At 51.0% G+C, this 21,840-nt stretch overlaps 1 protein-coding gene across 24 annotated transcripts in view; it reads right to left on the bottom strand.

Moving 5' to 3' along the window:
* PLEC (plectin) overlaps positions 1–21,840 on the bottom strand; it is a 288,841-nt gene that overhangs the window by 58,214 nt on the left and 208,787 nt on the right. For all 24 annotated transcript variants that reach the window (XM_083144997.1, XM_083144996.1, XM_083144998.1 and 21 more), the window contains 6 exons: positions 20,279–20,356; positions 20,105–20,197; positions 15,647–15,813; positions 2,844–2,959; positions 2,612–2,718; positions 2,411–2,530 (listed from right to left, as the gene is read on the bottom strand). In XM_083144997.1, coding sequence (XP_083001123.1) covers positions 2,411–2,530; positions 2,612–2,718; positions 2,844–2,959; positions 15,647–15,813; positions 20,105–20,197; positions 20,279–20,356 — 681 coding nt within the window. The remainder of the gene's footprint in view (positions 1–2,410; positions 2,531–2,611; positions 2,719–2,843; positions 2,960–15,646; positions 15,814–20,104; positions 20,198–20,278; positions 20,357–21,840) is intronic.

The raw sequence follows: 21,840 nt of genomic DNA, 5'->3' as shown, positions 1-21,840 counted from the left end.
CAGATGCACGCAGCCTGTCACTAGGACCGATCACCCTGCACAGACGGATGCACGCAGCCTGTCACTAGGACCGATCACCCTGCACAGACGGATGCACGCAGCCTGTCACTAGGACCGATCACCGCGTACAGACAGATGCACGCAGCCTGTCACTAGGACCGATCACCGCGCACAGACAGATGCACGCAGCCTGTCGCTAGGACCGATCACCGGGCACAGACAGATGCACGCAGCCTGTCGCTAGGACCGATCACCGCGCACAGACAGATGCACGCAGCCTGTCGCTAGGACCGATCACCGTGCACAGACAGATGCACGCAGCCTGTCACTAGGACCGATCACCCTGCACAGACGGATGCACGCAGCCTGTCACTAGGACCGATCACCGCGCACAGACAGATGCACGCAGCCTGTCACTAGGACCGATCACCGCGCACAGACAGATGCACGCAGCCTGTCACTAGGACCGATCAGCGCGCACAGACAGATGCACGCAGCCTGTCACTAGGACCGATCAGCGCGCACAGACAGATGCACGCAGCCTGTCACTAGGACCGATCAGCGCGCACAGACAGATGCACGCAGCCTGTCACTAGGACCGATCACCGTGCACAGACAGATGCACGCAGCCTGTCACTAGGACCGATCATCGCGCACAGACAGATGCACGCAGCCTGTCACTAGGACCGATCACCGCGCACAGACAGATGCACGCAGCCTGTCACTAAGACCGATCACCGCGCACAGACAGATGCACGCAGCCTGTCACTAGGACCGATCACCGCGCACAGACAGATGCACGCAGCCTGTCACTAGGACCGATCACCGCGCACAGACAGATGCACGCAGCCTGTCACTAGGACCGATCACCGCGCACAGACAGATGCACGCAGCCTGTCACTAGGACCGATCACCGCGCACAGACAGATGCACGCAGCCTGTCACTAGGACCGATCACCGCGCACAGACAGATGCACGCAGCCTGTCACTAGGACCGATCAGCGCGCACAGACAGATGCACGCAGCCTGTCACTAGGACCGATCAGCGCGCACAGACAGATGCACGCAGCCTGTCACTAGGACCGATCACCCTGCACAGACAGATGCACGCAGCCTGTCACTAGGACCGATCACCCTGCACAGACGGATGCACGCAGCCTGTCACTAGGACCGATCACCCTGCACAGACAGATGCACGCAGCCTGTCACTAGGACCGATCACCCTGCACACACGGATGCACGCAGCCTGTCACTAGGACCGATCACCCTGCACAGACGGATGCACGCAGCCTGTCACTAGGACCGATCACCGCGTACAGACAGATGCACGCAGCCTGTCACTAGGACCGATCACCGCGCACAGACAGATGCACGCAGCCTGTCGCTAGGACCGATCACCGGGCACAGACAGATGCACGCAGCCTGTCGCTAGGACCGATCACCGCGCACAGACAGATGCACGCAGCCTGTCGCTAGGACCGATCACCGTGCACAGACAGATGCACGCAGCCTGTCACTAGGACCGATCACCGCGCACAGACAGATGCACGCAGCCTGTCACTAGGACCGATCACCGCGCACAGACAGATGCACGCAGCCTGTCACTAGGACCGATCACCGCGCACAGACAGATGCACGCAGCCTGTCACTAGGACCGATCAGCGCGCACAGACAGATGCACGCAGCCTGTCACTAGGACCGATCAGCGCGCACAGACAGATGCACGCAGCCTGTCACTAGGACCGATCACCGTGCACAGACAGATGCACGCAGCCTGTCACTAGGACCGATCATCGCGCACAGACAGATGCACGCAGCCTGTCACTAGGACCGATCACCGCGCACAGACAGATGCACGCAGCCTGTCACTAAGACCGATCACCGCGCACAGACAGATGCACGCAGCCTGTCACTAGGACCGATCACCGCGCACAGACAGATGCACGCAGCCTGTCACTAGGACCGATCAACGCGCACAGACAGATGCACGCAGCCTGTCACTAGGACCGATCACCGCGCACAGACAGATGCACGCAGCCTGTCACTAGGACCGATCACCGCGCACAGACAGATGCACGCAGCCTGTCACTAGGAGCGATCACCGAGCACAGACAGATGCATGCAGCCTGTCACTAGGACCGATCACAGTGCACAGACAGATGCACCCAGCCTGTCACTAGGACCGATCACCGCGCACAGACAGATGCACGCAGCCTGTCACTAGGACCGATCACCGCGCACAGACAGATGCACGCAGCCTGTCACTAGGACCAATCACCGTGCACAGACAGATGCACGCAGCCTGTCACTAGGGCAGCACCTCATGACCAAAGTACTGCGTTATGTGTCGGCGCCATACAAACAAATAATGCTGCACAGTGCCCCCGAATCCAGGCCAGAATGTTAGTACCTCAATCTCCTCATAGCTGGCTGGGAACCTCTTCTCCTCAAAGATGACGGTGTAGTGTCTGATCCACTGCAGCAGCATGGTCACCCTCTCGTAGTACTCGTGCCACCGCAGCTCCAGCTCCTACAAGAGAGTAAGGCCATGAAGCGCATGGATCTCCGCAGACCCCCAGCTGTCCCCAGCTCCACAGCCGCAGATACTCACATTGGCTCTGACCCCGTCCTGCACGTCAGGAACCCTCGGCATGGCATCGTACAGGGAAGACACGTAGGTTATGATGGATTTCTCATCAGGCTGCGGGACATCAACATCTAAGGAGAGAGATGTGGAAATGTCACCACCACGGCTGTAGCGTCTCATCTCCCCACAGGAGCCTTTGTGGCCGTCTCCCCCATAAATCCCGGAACGTGCCATACAGAATGCCCTCATGTCATACCCTCAGGGTCCAGCAGTCTGGTGACGCCCAGGTCCTTCTCAGCTACTCCAAATGCTTGATCCAGGTTCTGCAGGTTGTTCTGACGATAGACCCTGGTCATATCTATTAGCATTGGCCTGTGGGAAGGAGGAGACTCAGGTAACCACACAGAGTACACAGGATACAGGAGACATGATGTATACACAGAGATACATATTATATCACCGGGGGTCCACCAGGCACGGTCTATACACAGAGATACATATTATATCACCGGGGGTCTACCAGGCACGGTCTATACACAGAGATACATATTATATCACCGGGGGTCCACCAGGCACGGTCTATACACAGAGATACATATTATATCACCGGGGGTCCACCAGGCACGGTCTATACACAGAGATACATATTATATCACCGGGGGTCCACCAGGCACGGTCTATACACAGAGATACATATTATATCACCTGAGGTCTACCAGGCACGGTCTATACACAGAGATACATATTATATCACCTGAGGTCTACCAGGCACGGTCTATACACAGAGATACATATCATATCACCGGGGGTCCACCAGGTACGGTCTATACACAGAGATACATATCATATCACCGGGGGTCCACCAGGCACGGTCTATACACAGAGATACATATTATATCACCGGGGGTCCACCAGGCACGGTCTATACACAGACATACATATTATATCACCGTGGGTCTACCAGGCACGGTCTATACACAGAGATACATATTATATCACCGGGGGTCCACCAGGCACGGTCTATACACAGACATACATATTATATCACCGTGGGTCTACCAGGCACGGTCTATACACAGAGATACATATTATATCACCTGAGGTCTACCAGGCACGGTCTATACACAGAGATACATATTATATCACCTGGGGTCTACCAGGCACGGTCTATACACAGAGATACATATTATATCACCTGGGGTCTACCAGGCACGGTCTATACACAGAGATACATATATCACCTGAGGTCTACCAGGCACGGTCTATACACAGAGATACATATTATATCACCTGGGGTCTACCAGGCACGGTCTATACACAGAGATACATATCATATCACCTGGGGTCTACCAGGCACGGTCTATACACAGAGATACATATTATATCACCTGGGGTCTACCAGGCACGGTCTATACACAGAGATACATATTATATCACCGGGGGTCCACCAGGCACGGTCTATACACAGAGATACATATTATATCACCGGGGGTCCACCAGGCACGGTCTATACACAGAGATACATATTATATCACCGGGGGTCTACCAGGCACGGTCTATACACAGAGATACATATTATATCACCTGGGGTCTACCAGGCACGGTCTATACACAGAGATACATATTATATCACCTGGGGTCTACCAGGCACGGTCTATACACAGAGATACATATTATATCACCGGGGGTCTACCAGGCACGGTCTATACACAGATATACATATTATATCACCTGAGGTCTACCAGGCACGGTCTATACACAGAGATACATATTATATCACCTGGGGTCTACCAGGCACGGTCTATACACAGAGATACATATTATATCACCGGGGGTCTACCAGGCACGGTCTATACACAGAGATACATATTATATCACCGGGGGTCTACCAGGCACGGTCTATACACAGAGATACATATTATATCACCTGAGGTCTACCAGGCACGGTCTATACACAGAGATACATATTATATCACCTGGGGTCTACCAGGCACGGTCTATACACAGAGATACATATTATATCACCGGGGGTCTACCAGGCACGGTCTATACACAGAGATACATATTATATCACCGGGGGTCTACCAGGCACGGTCTATACACAGAGATACATATTATATCACCCGGGGTCTACCAGGCACGGTCTATACACAGAGATACATATTATATCACCTGGGGTCTACCAGGCACGGTCTATACACAGAGATACATATTATATCACCGGGGGTCTACCAGGCACGGTCTATACACAGAGATACATATCATATCACCGGGGGTCCACCAGGCACGGTCTATACACAGAGATACATATTATATCACCGGGGGTCCACCAGGCACGGTCTATACACAGACATACATATTATATCACCGTGGGTCTACCAGGCACGGTCTATACACAGAGATACATATTATATCACCTGAGGTCTACCAGGCACGGTCTATACACAGAGATACATATTATATCACCTGAGGTCTACCAGGCACGGTCTATACACAGAGATACATATTATATCACCTGAGGTCTACCAGGCACGGTCTATACACAGAGATACATATTATATCACCTGAGGTCTACCAGGCACGGTCTATACACAGACATACATATTATATCACCGTGGGTCTACCAGGCACGGTCTATACACAGAGATACATATTATATCACCGGGGGTCCACCAGGCACGGTCTATACACAGACATACATATTATATCACCGTGGGTCTACCAGGCACGGTCTATACACAGAGATACATATGATATCACCTGGGGTCTACCAGGCACGGTCTATACACAGAGATACATATTATATCACCGGGGGTCAACCAGACACGGTCTATACACAGAGATACATGAAATTACACCCGAGACTGCAATTACACCCGAGACTGCAATTACACCCGAGACTGCAATTACACCAGAGACAGCAATTACACCAGAGACAGCAATTACACTGCACACAGGCCACTGCAATTACACCAGAGACAGCGATTACACTGCACACAGGCCACTGCAATTACACCAGAGAGTGATTACACTGCACATAGGCCACTGCAATTACACCGGAGACAGCAATTACACTGCACATAGGCCACTGAAATTACACCCGAGACAGCGATTACACCCGAGACAGCGATTACACCCGAGACAGCGATTACACTGCACATAGGCCACTGCAATTACACCAGAGACAGCAATTACACTGCAATAACACCAGAGACAGCGATTACACTACACATAGGCCAGTGAAATTACACCAGAGATAGTTATTACACTGCACATAGACCACTGTAATTACACGAGAGACAGCGATTACACTGTACACAGGCCACTGATATTACACCCGAGACAGCGATTACACCCGAGACAGCGATTACACCCGAGACAGCTATTACACCTGAGACTGCAATTACACCAGAGACTGCAATTACACCAGAGACTGCAATTACACCAGAGACTGCAATTACACCAGAGACAGCAATTACACCAGAGACAGCAATTACACTGCACACAGGCCACTGCAATTACACCAGAGACAGCGATTACACTGCACACAGGCCACTGCAATTACACCAGAGAGTGATTACACTGCACATAGGCCACTGCAATTACACCAGAGACAGCAATTACACTGCACATAGGCCAGTGCAAACTAGGAGAGGGGGGGGGGGTGCGGGGGGGATTAAACCATACAGCAGTGGTTCCCAAACTTTTTTGAATTACGGCCCCCTAGATTATAAGCAATGTTTTCTCAGCACCCCAGAGATAGTTTAATAGTTAAATTCTCAATAAACTTAAGGGACTTGCGCCCAGCATCCATTCTGAGGGTCAGGGGTCATCAGTATGTGTGGTGACGTCCAGTTGTGCTTCTGATTGGCTACATGTTTTATGGTTGGCAGCCTATCTCTGTGACCATAAATAATTTGATTTTGTCCTTGACCTCCAACCTGAGGCACCCCTGCAAGAGTCTCACGGCACACAGTTTGAGAACCGCTGCCATACAGGGGGATATACCCCGCACTGAGCACGTGTACATATAGCACATACATTCCCGACATTAGCTAAGCGGCCACGCACTCACCCCCTACAGGCTCAATGTGTCACACGTGTGGTGTAAGATGACACTGGCCACCTGCATCACAATAACACACACAGTGCAATAGCGCAGTCTCCCACACATGAAGCACACGGAGAGAGAGGAGCCTACATTTCCTTCAGCTGCAGCTCGGAGCGGATGGAGTAGACAGAGCCCAGGTAAGTGCTCCTCCGGTCCCCCTCATATCCATTCGCCTGTTCCCAGTACTCAATGTCTGGTGGGACATCTTCACACAGCATCACCACCCTGTCCAGCGGCTGGGCCTGGCGGGCACCGGCCCTCTTCTGCTTCCCTTTCCGGCGCTTCGGGCCATTGTGAGTCTTCATCATATCTGCTAGATGGGGTGTTCTCACTCAGGCTGTCCTGTGTCTCCTCACCTCGCCGGTACTTCTGCCTCACCTTCCTCTCCCTCACCTCGCCGGTACTCCTGCCTCACCTTCCTCTCCCTCACCTCGCCGGTACTCCTGCCTCACCTCCCCCCCTCCGCTCACTCTTCTCCAGTTACATAGTACACCGGAGCCCTGGGGATTACAGCAGGTGGTGAGGCCGGTCAGGAGAGGTGCTCAGCATCAGCGTCTGGTGAGGTCCTCTACAAGGTTCCTCTGCGAGACTGCGCTTCTCTCTGGCACGGGCTGGGTGTGTGTCTGAGACGCTTCTACAGCTTTGGGCGTGACGGCTGCGCCGTGCTATTACATGTTTATAAGGATGATAAAAGGAGGAGAGCGCGAGGGAGGTGGAAGACGCTTTAATATGTCGCCTCTGGCTACCTACTGAAGGAGCGGTGTCTCCACCTGATCTGTCCTACACTCTAAGCTGGCAGGGGGTCCTCTAGCTCAGGTGTATAACAGTGGGATCCGGGAACCTTCACCTCACACGCAGGGACGCTGACGGGTACATTTACTACAAGGAAGTGATGTAACCCATAGCAACCAGATACTGTCTCCGCTTTCTCTATGGCATCCCAGACAAATCACCTCTTTAATTTACCCGAGAACCCACCTCCATATAACGGTTTCCATGCTAATACTGGCATCGCTGCCAACAGACGCTTTCTCTGTGGATGCAGCTAACTACAGCTTATAAGGCCCTGGCCAACCGCGCCATCATTGGTCTACCAATGCGCCACTCTCTGTGCGCCATCACTGGCCAACCGCTGCGCAGCGCAATGCACTACTCTCTGTGCGCCATTACTGGTCTACCGCTGCGCAATGCGCCACTCTCTGTGCGCCATCACTGGTCTACCGCTGCGCAATGCACTACTCTCTGTGCGCCATCACTGGTCTACCGCTGCGCAGCGCAATGCACTACTCTCTGTGCGCCATTACTGGTCTACCGCAGCGCAATGCGCCACTCTCTGTGCGCCATCACTGGTCTACCGCAGCGCAATGCGCCACTCTCTGTGCGCCATTACTGGTCTACCGCTGCGCAATGCGCCACTCTCTGTGCGCCATCACTATTCTACCACTGTGCAGAGCAATGCGCCACTCTCTGTGCGCCATCACTGGTCTACCGCTGCGCAGCGCAATGCGCCACTCTCTGTGCGCCATCACTGGTCTACCGCAGCGCAATGCGCCACTCTCTGTGCGCCATTACTGGTCTACCGCTGCGCAATGCACCACTCTCTGTGCGCCATTACTGGTCTACCGCTGCGCAATGCGCCACTCTCTGTGCGCCATCACTGGTCTACCGCTGCGCAGCGCAATGCACTACTCTCTGTGCGCCATCACTGGTCTACCGCTGTGCAGCGCAATGCGCCACTCTCTGTGCGCCATTACTGGTCTACCGCTGTGAAGCGCAATGCACCACTCTCTGTGCGCCATTACTGGTCTACCGCTGCGCTGCGCAATGCACCACTCTCTGTGCGCCATTACTGGTCTACCGCTGCGCAATGCGCCACTCTCTGTGCGCCATCACTGGTCTACCGCTGCGCAGCGCAATGCACTACTCTCTGTGCGCCATCACTGGTCTACCGCTGTGCAGCGCAATGCGCCACTCTCTGTGCGCCATTACTGGTCTACCGCTGCGCAATGCGCCACTCTCTGTGCGCCATCACTGGTCTACCGCTGCGCAGCGCAATGCACTACTCTCTGTGCGCCATCACTGGTCTACCGCTGTGCAGCGCAATGCGCCACTCTCTGTGCGCCATTACTGGTCTACCGCTGCGCAATGCACCACTCTCTGTGCGCCATCACTGGTCTACCGCTGCGCAGCGCAATGCGCCACTCTCTGTGCGCCATTACTGGTCTACCGCTGCGCAATGCGCCACTCTCTGTGCGCCATCACTGGTCTACCGCTGCGCAGCGCAATGCACTACTCTCTGTGCGCCATCACTGGTCTACCGCTGCGCAATGCGCCACTCTCTGTGCGCCATCACTGGTCTACCGCTGCGCAATGCGCCACTCTCTGTGCGCTATCACTGGTCTACCGCTGCGCAGCGCAATGCACTACTCTCTGTGCGCCATCACTGGTCTACCGCTGTGCAGCGCAATGCGCCACTCCCTGCAGGATATAATCATCAGCTACAGGTTGAGTATCTCTTACCCACAATGCTCGGGACCAGGATAGGGGATTATTCCGGATTTCAGAATATCTTTTGTTTGTTCATACTCACATGGTCCCCCAGGCGTCCCTCTTTTGTCATCCCCGGTCCCAATGATGCATGCGTGGGTGTAATAGTGACGTCATGATGTCACCAGCACACCCGCACAATGCATTAATGGGACCGGGAATGTCTCTGAAGACGGGCAAATTGGATAGTCCAAACACCTACAGTTTTGGAATATTTCGTTTTTTGGCCATCCAGATAAGGGACACGTGACCTGTGTAGCCAATAGCCCAGCAGCTGCTCACTTTCTGACTATTGCACTGTACCTAGAACTTGCGGGATGGCCTGTGAAGCCGAACCCCTGACCACAGCGTTGCGTTCCTGGCCAGGAGGAGGTGCGGAGCCGCTCGCAGGCACAGACCTGCACCGCAGACACTCGCCCATTGTTCCAGCATTGTTTTTGGCTGATGGAAGAAATCTTGTTTCGGCACGAGCGCCATAATCCACATCCGTCCCTCAGCCGGGACACCAGACACAACCTCTATTACATCACACACGTTCTGCCACTGTAAGGCAGGTACTCACTCCGCATTCATACTACACTGGTGAGATGCTCTGCAGTTACAGACACTACTGCAGTGGGTATGGGCAAAATGCTCTGCAGGAACAGTGTACTGTAAGTGGTATGCACGAGATGCTCTGCAGGTGCAGTGTACTGTAGGTGGTATGTACAAGATGCTCTGCAGGTACAGTGTACTGTAGGTGGTATGCGCAGGATGCTCTGCAGGTACAGTGTACTTACAGTACTGTAGTGTACTGTAAGTGCTATGCACGAGATGCTCTGCAGGTGCAGTGTACTGTAGGTGGTATGCACGAGATGCTCTGCAGGTGCAGTGTACTTACAGTACTGTAGTGTACTGTAAGTGGTATGCACGAGATGCTCTGCAGGTATACTGCAGTGTGCATGGGTAACATAATCTGCATATATACTGTATCAATGGCCGTAACCTCTGCAGAAATATTTGGGGATGACGTATGTATTTTGTGACTTGCGGGTGACAAGATCTGCAGGAATACTGTGGGGTGCATATTTGTCAGATACTCTGTGTATATAATATACGGTGTGTGATAGGCACAGATATTATACGCTGTGGGTGAGATGCACTGCTGATACACTATACTTTATGTGAGATACTCTGCAGATATAACATACAGTAGGCGCGATGCACTGTAGAACTGTTCACAGTTATGTCATATATTCTTTGGATATACTATACTAGACGTGAGATAATCTGTGGATATTATTATATGTGGTAGGTGAGATATTCTGCAGTAAACAAACATGTACATATGATACTCTGTGTATACACTATGCTGTGAGATGCCCGAAATATATATTATGCTGCTCAGATACTCAGCAGATATTCTACACTGAGATACTCTGCAGGTACACTATGCTGTGGGTGGGAAACTGTGGGTATTTTATGCTGTGAGATGCTCTGAGTATATACTATATTGTATGTGAGATATTTTCCAGACACACTATGCTGTGGGTGATATACTCTGTGGGTAAACTGTACTGTTTGTGAGATACTCAGCAGATATACTACACTGTGGAATACTGTGAGGGGAAACTATGCTGTGGGTGAGATACTCTGCATGTACACTACGCTGTGTGCAAAATGCTCTGTGGGTACATTATGCTGTGTAATATAGTGACACTAAGCTGTGGGTGAGATACACTGCGGGTACGCTGTACTGTGAGATACCCTGCAGATACACTGCGGGTACGCTGTACTGTGAGATACCCTGCAGATACACTATGCGCTGTACTGTGAGATACCCTGCAGATACACTGCGGGTACGCTGTACTGTGAGATACCCTGCAGATACACTATGCGCTGTACTGTGAGATACCCTGCAGATACACTATGAGCTGTACTGTGAGATACCCTGCAGATACACTATGAGCTGTACTGTGAGATACCCTGCAGATACACTATGCGCTGTACGGTGAGATACCCTGCAGATACACTATGCGCTGTACTGTGAGATACCCTGCAGATACACTATGCGCTGTACGGTGAGATACCCTGCAGATACACTATGCGCTGTACTGTGAGATACCCTGCAGATACACTATGAGCTGTACTGTGAGATACCCTGCAGATACACTATGAGCTGTACTGTGAGATACCCTGCAGATACACTATGCGCTGTACTGTGAGATACCCTGCAGATACACTATGCTTTGGGTAAAATACTCTGTGGGTACATTATGCTGTGTAATATAGTGACACTAAGCTGTAGGTGAGATACACTGCGGGTACGCTGTACAGTGAGATACTCTGCAGATACACTATGCGCTGTACTGTGAGATACCCTGCAGATACACTATGCGCTGTACTGTGAGATACTCTGCAGATACACTATGCACTGTACTGTGAGATACCCTGCAGATACACTATGCTTTGGGTAAAATACTCTGTGGGTATATTATGCTGTAGTGAGATACTCTGCGGGTACACTATGATGTGGGTGAGGGACTCTGTGGGTATATTAATATGTAGTGAGATACTCTGCGGGTACACTATTATTATTATTAGATATTCTGTGGGTATATTATGCTGTCAGTGAGATCATCTGCAGATACGTTATATTATGGACAAGATACTCTGCAGCACCATATGCGGTGTGTAAGATACTGTGTAGGTATGTTGGCAGGAATTTTACATAGGATGCTCTGCATGTATATCTATATTGTGTGTGAATTAGTGCAGGTGTGATGCTCTGCATGTATATCTATATTGTGTGTGAATTAGTGCAGATGTGATGCTCTGCATGTATATCTATATTGTGTGTGAATTAGTGCAGGTGTGATACTCTGCATGTATATCTATATTGTGTGTGAATTAGTGCAGGTGTGATGCTCTGCATGTATAACTAGAACGTGTGTGAATTAGTGCGGGTGTGATGCTCTGCATGTATAACTATACTGTGTGTGAATTAGTGCAGGTGTGATGCTCTGCATGTATAATGGTACTTGTGTACAATCACGGCTCCCACGATGTGCATCGTACAGGGAAAAATCGCATCGCATCGCATGAGATCTGATGCGATGCGATGTCATTTTTCACAGAAATTATGGACATGAGTTGAAATCATGTAAAAAGCACCCCAAATGTCATTTTTCACACTGTACCACCCCCACTATCAACGCCAACCCGAAGCGTGGCGAGCGCAGCGAGCCCGCGAGGGGCGGCGGTACGCGTCCTACGACCTTTTCATACCCCCACTATCCACGTCGGCGTGGAGTTGAGAAAAGAAAGTGTGGCGAGCGCAGCGAGCCCGAAGCGTGGCGAGCGCACACGGATACCTGTGAAGCCCGCGAGGGGACACGGATACCTGTGAAGGTATCTGCGTCCCCTCGCGGGGCTCGCTGCACTCCCCATGCTTCGGGCTCGGTGGCTCGCCACACTTTCTATTCTCAACTCCACGCCGACGTGGATAGTGGGGGTATGAAAAGGTCGTAGGACGTGTACCGCCGCCCCTCGCGGGCTCGCCACGCTTCGGGTTGGCGTTGATAGTGAGGGTGGTACAGTGTGAAAAATGACATTTGGGGTGCTTTTTACATGATTTCAACTCATGTCCATAATTTCAGTGAAAAATGACATCGCATCGCATCAGATCTCATGCGATTTTTTAACAAAAATGCATAAAACCACGGTAAAATCGCATGCCACTACATATGGCATACGATGGGAGCCGTGAAAGTACACAAGTACCTGTATAACTATATTGTGTGTGAATTAGTGCAGGTGTGATGCTCTGCATGTATATCTATATTGTGTGTGAATTAGTGCAGGTGTGATGCTCTGCATGTATGTACCGTGTGTGAATTAGTGCAGGTGTGATGCTCTGCATGTATAACTATAATGTGTGTGAATTAGTGCAGGTGTGATGCTCTGCATGTATAACTAGAACCTGTGTGAATTGGTGCAGGTGTGATGCTCTGCATGTATAACTATAATGTGTGTGAATTAGGGCAGGTGTGATGCTCTGCATGTATAACTATAACGTGTGTGAATTAGAGCAGGTGTGATGCTCTGCATGTATAACTAAAACCTGTGTGAATTAGTGCAGGTGTGATGCTCTGCATGTATAACTATAACCTGTGTGAATTAGTGCTGGTGTGATGCTCTGCATGTATAACTATAACCTGTGTGAATTAGTGCAGGTGTGATGCTCTGCATGTATAACTATAACGTGTGTGAATTAGGGAGGGTGTGATGCTCTGCATATATGTACCGTGTGTGAATTAGTGCAGGTGTGATGCTCTGCATGTATAACTATAACGTGTGTGAATTAGTGCAGGTGTGATGCTCTGCATGTATAACTGTAACCTGTGTGAATTAGTGCAGGTGTGATGCTCTGCATGTAAACCTATAACCGGTGTGAATTAGGGAGGGTGTGATGCTCTGCATGTATGTACCGTGTGTGAATTAGTGCAGGTGTGATGCTCTGCATGTATAACTATAACGTGTGTGAATTAGTGCAGGTGAGATGCTCTGCATGTATAACTATAATGTGTGTGAATTAGGGCAGGTGTGATGCTCTGCATGTATAACTATAATGTGTGTGAATTAGTGCAGGTGAGATGCTCTGCATGTATAACTATACTGTGTGTCAATTAGTGCAGGTGAGATGCTCTGCATGTATAACTATAATGTGTGTGAATTAGTGCAGGTGAGATGCTCTGCATGTATAACTATACTGTGTGTGAATTAGGGCAGGTGTGATGCTCTGCATGTATAACTAAAACCTGTGTGAATTAGTGCAGGTGTGATGCTCTGCATGTATAACTATAACCTGTGTGAATTAGTGCTGGTGTGATGCTCTGCATGTATAACTATAACCTGTGTGAATTAGTGCAGGTGTGATGCTCTGCATGTATAACTATAACGTGTGTGAATTAGGGAGGGTGTGATGCTCTGCATATATGTACCGTGTGTGAATTAGTGCAGGTGTGATGCTCTGCATGTATAACTATAACGTGTGTGAATTAGTGCAGGTGTGATGCTCTGCATGTATAACTGTAACCTGTGTGAATTAGTGCAGGTGTGATGCTCTGCATGTAAACCTATAACCGGTGTGAATTAGGGAGGGTGTGATGCTCTGCATGTATGTACCGTGTGTGAATTAGTGCAGGTGTGATGCTCTGCATGTATAACTATAACGTGTGTGAATTAGTGCAGGTGAGATGCTCTGCATGTATAACTATAATGTGTGTGAATTAGGGCAGGTGTGATGCTCTGCATGTATAACTATAATGTGTGTGAATTAGTGCAGGTGAGATGCTCTGCATGTATAACTATACTGTGTGTCAATTAGTGCAGGTGAGATGCTCTGCATGTATAACTATAATGTGTGTGAATTAGTGCAGGTGAGATGCTCTGCATGTATAACTATACTGTGTGTGAATTAGGGCAGGTGTGATGCTCTGCATGTATAACTATAATGTGTGTGAATTAGGGAGGGTGTGATGCTCTGCATGTATAACTATAATGTGTGTGAATTAGTGCAGGTGAGATGCTCTGCATGTATAACTATAGTGTGTGTGAATTAGTGCAGGTGTGATGCTCTGCATGTATAACTATACTGTGTGCGAATTAGTGCAGGTGTGATGCTCTGCATGTATGTACTGTGTGTGAATTAGTGCAGGTGTGATGCTCTGCATGTATATACTGTGTGTGAATTAGTGCAGGTGAGATGCTCTGCATGTATAACTATACTGTGTGTGAATTAGTGCAGGTGTGATGCTCTGCATGTATGTACTGTGTGTGAATTAGTGCAGGTGTGATGCTCTGCATGTATAACTATACTGTGTGTCAATTAGTGCAGGTGAGATGCTCTGCATGTATGTACTGTGTGTGAATTAGTGCAGGTGTGAAGCTCTGCATGTATAACTATACTGTGTGTGAATTAGTGCAGGTGTGATGCTCTGCATGTATATACTGTGTGTGAATTAGTGCAGGTGTGATGCTCTGCATGTATGTACCGTGTATGAATTAGTGCAGCTGTGATGCTCTGCATGTATGTACCATGGCAGGAGAGATGCTCTGCAGAGGTGCTGAGATGTTCTGCAGAATTAGGTGGGGCGGACCACACCCCATCTCACACATTCAGAGGTGACAGCTCATTTTCTCGCCCCAACAAGTTTCCAGGATAAAACCCAAGGAATGTCTTCTATCTGCAGCAGCCCCCAGGCGTAGCATTCCTCGCCAAGGAGGGGCGTGTCCCTGATCAACCAGCCAATAGCAACATGTTCCCCAAGGTGCTGTAACTGCCCACCACGTACCAAACCCGTGTACCGGCCACACAATGGTCACCATAGTCACCCACTGCCAGTGCCTGCCACACTTACTTGTGCCGGTGGATGATGGCGTTGAAGAGGCGCCCGTCTCTCCAGCTGCTGGTGAAATTGTCACAGCGCAGACCCTGGTAACCCTCCGTCATGCGCTGTGACCACAGGAGGAGCTTCTCTTTGGCCGTCATGTCCTCGGACTGGCCGCTGACCTGGATGTCTGAGATCTACAAATGGAGGAGGAGAGGTCATGATTCATGGTACGGGATACTGGCTCTCCCAGCCGCTATATATATCACTGCGCACACGTCCATGACATCACTGACGCTGCTCCGACACCGGAGACACACAGCCGTTACATAGCACAGCCAAGCAGTCACCACAGACCTAGCCCACAGACATAGTGATATCGGTCTGTCCATGCCACACACGCAAAGGCTGCCCACGTCTGTAGCCAGTGTCACACACAGGAGAGGGATCCCCACGTCTGTAGCCAGTGTCACACACACAGGAGAGGGATCCCCACGTCTGTAGCCAGTGTCACACACACAGGAGAGGGATCCCCGCGTCTGTAGCCAGTGTAACACACAGGAGAGGGATCCCCACATCTGTAGCCAGTGTAACACACACAGGAGAAGGATCCCCACGTCTGTAGCCAATGATACACACACACACATACACAGGAGAGGGATCCCCACATCTGTAGCCAGTGTAACACACACAGGAGAAGGATCCCCACGTCTGTAGCCAATGATACACATACACAGGAGAGGGATCCTCCCACCTGTCAGTGTTACACACACAGGAGAGGGATCCCCATCTCTGTAGCCAGTGTTACACACACACATGCACAGGAGAGGGATCCCCACGTCTGTAGCCAGTGTTACACAAACAGGAGAGGGAACCCCACACACGGGAGTGGGATCCCTACACCTGTCAGACAGTGTTACACACAGAGGAGACAGATTCCCACACCTTTCAATGTCACACATAGGAGAGGGATCCTCACACCTGTCAGTGTCACACACACACACACACACACACACACACACACACACACACACGAGAGGGAACCCATGCCTGCAGTGTTACACACACACACACACACACACAGAGGAGGGAACCCACGCCTGTCAGTGTTACACACACACACACAGAGGAGGGAACCCACGCCTGTCAGTGTTACACACACACACACACAGAGGAGGGAACCCATGCCTGCAGTGTTACACACACACACACACACACACAGAGGAGGGAACCCACGCCTGTCAGTGTTACACACACACACACACACACACAGAGGAGGGAACCCATGCCTGTCAGTGTTACACACACACACACACACACACACGAGAGGGAACCCATGCCTGCAGTGTTACACACACACAGAAGAGGGAACCCATGCCTGCAGTGTTACACACACACACAGGAGAGGGAACCCATGCCTGCAGTGTTACACACACACACACACACACACACACAGAGGAGAAACCCACGCCTGCAGTGTTACACACACACAGAGAGGGCTCGTGTGCAGTACACATGTCAGTACTACATACGCATCAGTTAGTGTTACACACATGGGGTTGGATGAATATCTAAACAGTAAACTTTTAAAATGAGCACCTAGAATATAGGGTATTTAAGCCCCATTTTCACACGCAGCATAAGCTGCTTCCTGCAGCACACCGGTCACATACAGTATGTGCCATACGGAATCCCACTCCTGCACCCCAAGGAGGATTTCCTGGAGATTCATCTTACAGCCTCTAGATGGCACTGTACACTGCAAACATACAGCCTAGGAGGGTACTGCAATATAATAATGCCAGTAATAGCCGACTAACAGCAGAATACATCTACATATGAGACCTTCAGTCCTCTGTATACTGCGCTGCAGTCCTCTGTATACTGCGCTGCAGTCCTCTGTATACTGCGCTGCAGTCCTCTGTATACTGCGCTGCAGTCCTCTGTATACTGTGCTGCAGTCCTCTGTATACTGCGCTGCAGTCCTCTGTATACTGTGCTGCAGTCCTCTGTATACTGCTCCTGAGCCCTATGTATACTGCGCTGCAGTCCTCTGTATACTGTGCTGCAGTCCTCTGTATACTGCGCTGCAGTCCTCTGTATACTGCGCTGCAGTCCTCTGTTTACTGCGCTGCAGTCCTCTGTATACTGCGCTGCAGTCCTCTGTATACTGCGCTGCAGTCCTCTGTATACTGCGCTGCAGTCCTCTGTATACTGCGCTGCAGTCCTCTGTATACTGCGCTGCAGTCCTCTGTATACTGCTCCTGAGCCCTATGTATACTGCGATGCAGTCCTCTGTATACTGCGCTGCAGTCCTCTGTATACTGCTCCTGAGCCCTATGTATACTGCGATGCAGTCCTCTGTATACTGCGCTGCAGTCCTCTGTATACTGCGCTGCAGTCCTCTGTATACTGCGCTGCAGTCCTCTGTATACTGCGCTGCAGTCCTCTGTATACTGCGCTGCAGTCCTCTGTATACTGCTCCTGAGCCCTAAGTATACTGCGCTGCAGTCCTCTGTATACTGTGCTGCAGTCCTCTGTATACTGCGCTGCAGTCCTCTGTATACTGCGCTGCAGTCCTCTGTATACTGCGCTGCAGTCCTCTGTATACTGCGCTGCAGTCCTCTGTATACTGCTCCTGAGCCCTATGTATACTGCGATGCAGTCCTCTGTATACTGCGATGCAGTCCTCTGTATACTGCGATGCAGTCCTCTGTATACTGCGCTGCAGTCCTCTGTATACTGCGCTGCAGTCCTCTGTATACTGCTCCTGAGCCCTATGTATACTGCTCCTGAGCCCTATGTATACTGCTCCTGAGCCCTATGTATACTGCGATGCAGTCCTCTGTATAATGCGCTGCAGTCCTCTGTATAATGCGCTGCAGTCCTCTGTATACTGCGCTGCAGTCCTCTGTATACTGCGCTGCAGTCCTCTGTATACTGCTCCTGAGCCCTATGTATACTGCGCTGCAGTCCTCTGTATACTGCGCTGCAGTCCTCTGTATACTGCGCTGCAGTCCTCTGTATACTGCGCTGCAGTCCTCTGTATACTGCGCTGCAGTCCTCTGTATACTGTGCTGCAGTCCTCTGTATACTGCTCCTGAGCCCTATGTATACTGCGATGCAGTCCTCTGTATACTGCGCTGCAGTCCTCTGTATACTGCTCCTGAGCCCTATGTATACTGCGATGCAGTCCTCTGTATACTGCGCTGCAGTCCTCTGTATACTGCGCTGCAGTCCTCTGTATACTGCGCTGCAGTCCTCTGTATACTGCGATGCAGTCCTCTGTATACTGCGCTGCAGTCCTCTGTATACTGCTCCTGAGCCCTATGTATACTGCGATGCAGTCCTCTGTATACTGCGCTGCAGTCCTCTGTATACTGCGCTGCAGTCCTCTGTATACTGCGATGCAGTCCTCTGTATACTGCGCTGCAGTCCTCTGTATACTGTGCTGCAGTCCTCTGTATACTGCTCCTGAGCCCTATGTATACTGCGATGCAGTCCTCTGTATACTGCGCTGCAGTCCTCATGAATACTGCGCTGCAGTCCTCTGTATACTGCGATGCAGTCCTCTGTATACTGCGCTGCAGTCCTCTGTATACTGTGCTGCAGTCCTCTGTATACTGTGCTGCAGTCCTATGTATACTGCGATGCAGTCCTCTGTATACTGCGCTGCAGTCCTCTGTATACTGCGCTGCAGTCCTCTGTATACTGTGCTGCAGTCCTCTGTATACTGCGCTGCAGTCCTCTGTTTACTGCGCTGCAGTCCTCTGTATACTGTGCTGCAGTCCTCTGTATACTGCACTGCAGTCCTCTGTATACTGCTCCTGAGCCCTATGTATACTGCGATGCAGTCCTCTGTATACTGCGCTGCAGTCCTCTGTATACTGCGCTGCAGTCCTCTGTATACTGCGCTGCAGTCCTCTGTATACTGCTCCTGAGCCCTATATATACTGCGCGGGGACGGCTATGAGGCCTACGCAGCACTAGATAACTGCCCGGGTGTACACCTCCTGCAGGGACGCTGATCTCCCTCAGACACCCAGCGAACCTGGGATGTAACAGAATCAGTATGAGCAGTCACACGTTCCCATGCGTCATGGCCTATTATGGGCAGATACGCCCTGTACAGGGTATTACAGACACACAAACACCCGGCACAAATCCACCGTCTATACAATCAGAGAACATTACAGTCATGGGGCCCGAGATCTGACCGAGTGCCAGCCTGCCCCCTCTGGTGTAATGCCACAGGCAGGAAATGATAAAGCATGCGCCAGGCTCTGCAGACTGAGTGAGTGAGTGAGTCACCCAGGACCACACCCTGCGGTCTGCACACAAGGTACATGGGATGCGCCAGTGACCAGCTGAGCAGAACACATGCCTCGTCATGTGGGTGCTATAAGCATGGCAGTCCTCGTGTAACACTGTGCATGAGGGGGCTGATTCAGAGGGTGCTGCTGCTATTCCCACTAGACTCCGTCCTACCTGGAAGTGGAGGATAATGGTCCATATCAGGCCCAGCGTCAGCTTGGGGTTCCCATCTGCGATGTCGTCATTCCGGATGTTCACCAGTTTTACCTGTAAGAGAGATGCAGAGCTGAAAGCCGCTGTCATCCCACGGAGAGAGCGCGGCGTTCTGCCAGCGTGAAGGACACTTACCTGGCGGAGCTTCAGGAAGTCCAGAGCGATCTGTACATTCTGCAGCTTGTGGAAGCGCATGCGGCCTTTCTCCCGGGGCTGGAACGCAACACACGCAGGTTATACATATAGCGTTTATGTGCACCCCCAAATCACATACCCCAATACTAGCACACACACTGTGACAACGTGGTGAGATCATGCCTGTGGCGGTCGCTGCAGGAGAGTGCGCGTGGAGGTGACGAGTCGCTGGCCCCAAAGGCTGACACTCTGCACTACAGGATTCTAGAGCATTAGTATAAAACGGTCTCTTTAGTGGAGCAGACGTCTGTAGTACGGGATGAGGGCACATTCTGAGGACATGCAGCAAGGCACCTAGGGGGGTTCAGGTTGGTTCGCAAAAGCAAACTCCTTTAATGGACAAAATCATGCTGCACTACAGGTGGGCCAGAAGTAACATGTGCAGAGAGAGTTAGATTTGGGTGAGTTATTTTGTTTCTGTGCAGAGTAAATACTGGCTGCTTTATTCTTACACTGCAATATAGATCTCCCTTTGAACATACCCCACCTAAATCTAATTTTCTCTGCACCTGTTACATCTGCCCCACCTGCAGTGCAGCATGATTTTGTCCATTAAAGAAGGAGTTTGCCTTTGCAAACCAACCCTAATCCTGACACCTATGGACCCTTCCTGAGCGTACCCCTATCCCGGAGTAATGTACAGCAGGCCAGACCTGAGCGGTGCAGATAATATGTCAGGGACATTGAGGAAATCCCGGGGAAGTGCGGCCTGTAAGAGCCTTTCCGCAGGGACAGACATTTTCAAAGACAATCTCAAAGGAGGAAATGCTCGTTCACACAGAGCTTGTCATCAGCCCAGACGGTGTCGGAGCCAAGCAGGAAACTCCCAATCTCAGGCCCGGTTCTACGTCCCACAGGCAACTATCAGACCAGCAGGACGTACTCATCTCTGGGGCTCATACTGCTGTGTCACGTAATGACTCCGGTATCCCGATCATCTAATGCTGAGCACGGCCAGCCCAGACGGTATCGGAGCCAAGCAGGAAACTCCCAATCTCAGGCCCGGTTCTACGTCCCACAGGCAACCATCAGACCAGCAGGACGTACTCATCTCTGGGGCTCATACTGCTGTGTCACGTAATGACTCCGGTATCCCGATCATCTAATGCTGAGCACGGCCAGCCCAGACGGTATCGGAGCCAAGCAGGAAACTCCCAATCTCAGGCCCGGTTCTACGTCCCGCAGGCAACTATCAGACCAGCAGGACGTACTCATCTCTGGGGCTCATACTGCTGTGTCACGTAATGACTCCGGTATCCCGATCATCTAATACTGAGCACGGCCGCCCAGAGCTTCAAAGCTACATTATATGAGGCAGGGAATCTAACTGGTCCTAATCCTGTGACATGAATAATCTACTATTATGTCATTAAGCTCTATGGAGATCAGAAGTGATGGTCCGGCCTACTCGTAGTCAGGTATAGGCTGTCCCAGTGACTGTATTGTGGTCACATCGATGACTCACCAGGTTATCTGAGTGACACTGAGGGGCAGATTTATTA

The sequence above is a fragment of the Crinia signifera genome, chromosome 5, assembly GCF_055691185.1.
Source record: "Crinia signifera chromosome 5, ASM5569118v1, whole genome shotgun sequence".
NCBI lineage: Eukaryota > Metazoa > Chordata > Amphibia > Anura > Myobatrachidae > Crinia > Crinia signifera.
Note: the sequence above shows the minus strand (reverse complement) of the source record. Positions and strands in the feature narration are given on the sequence as shown.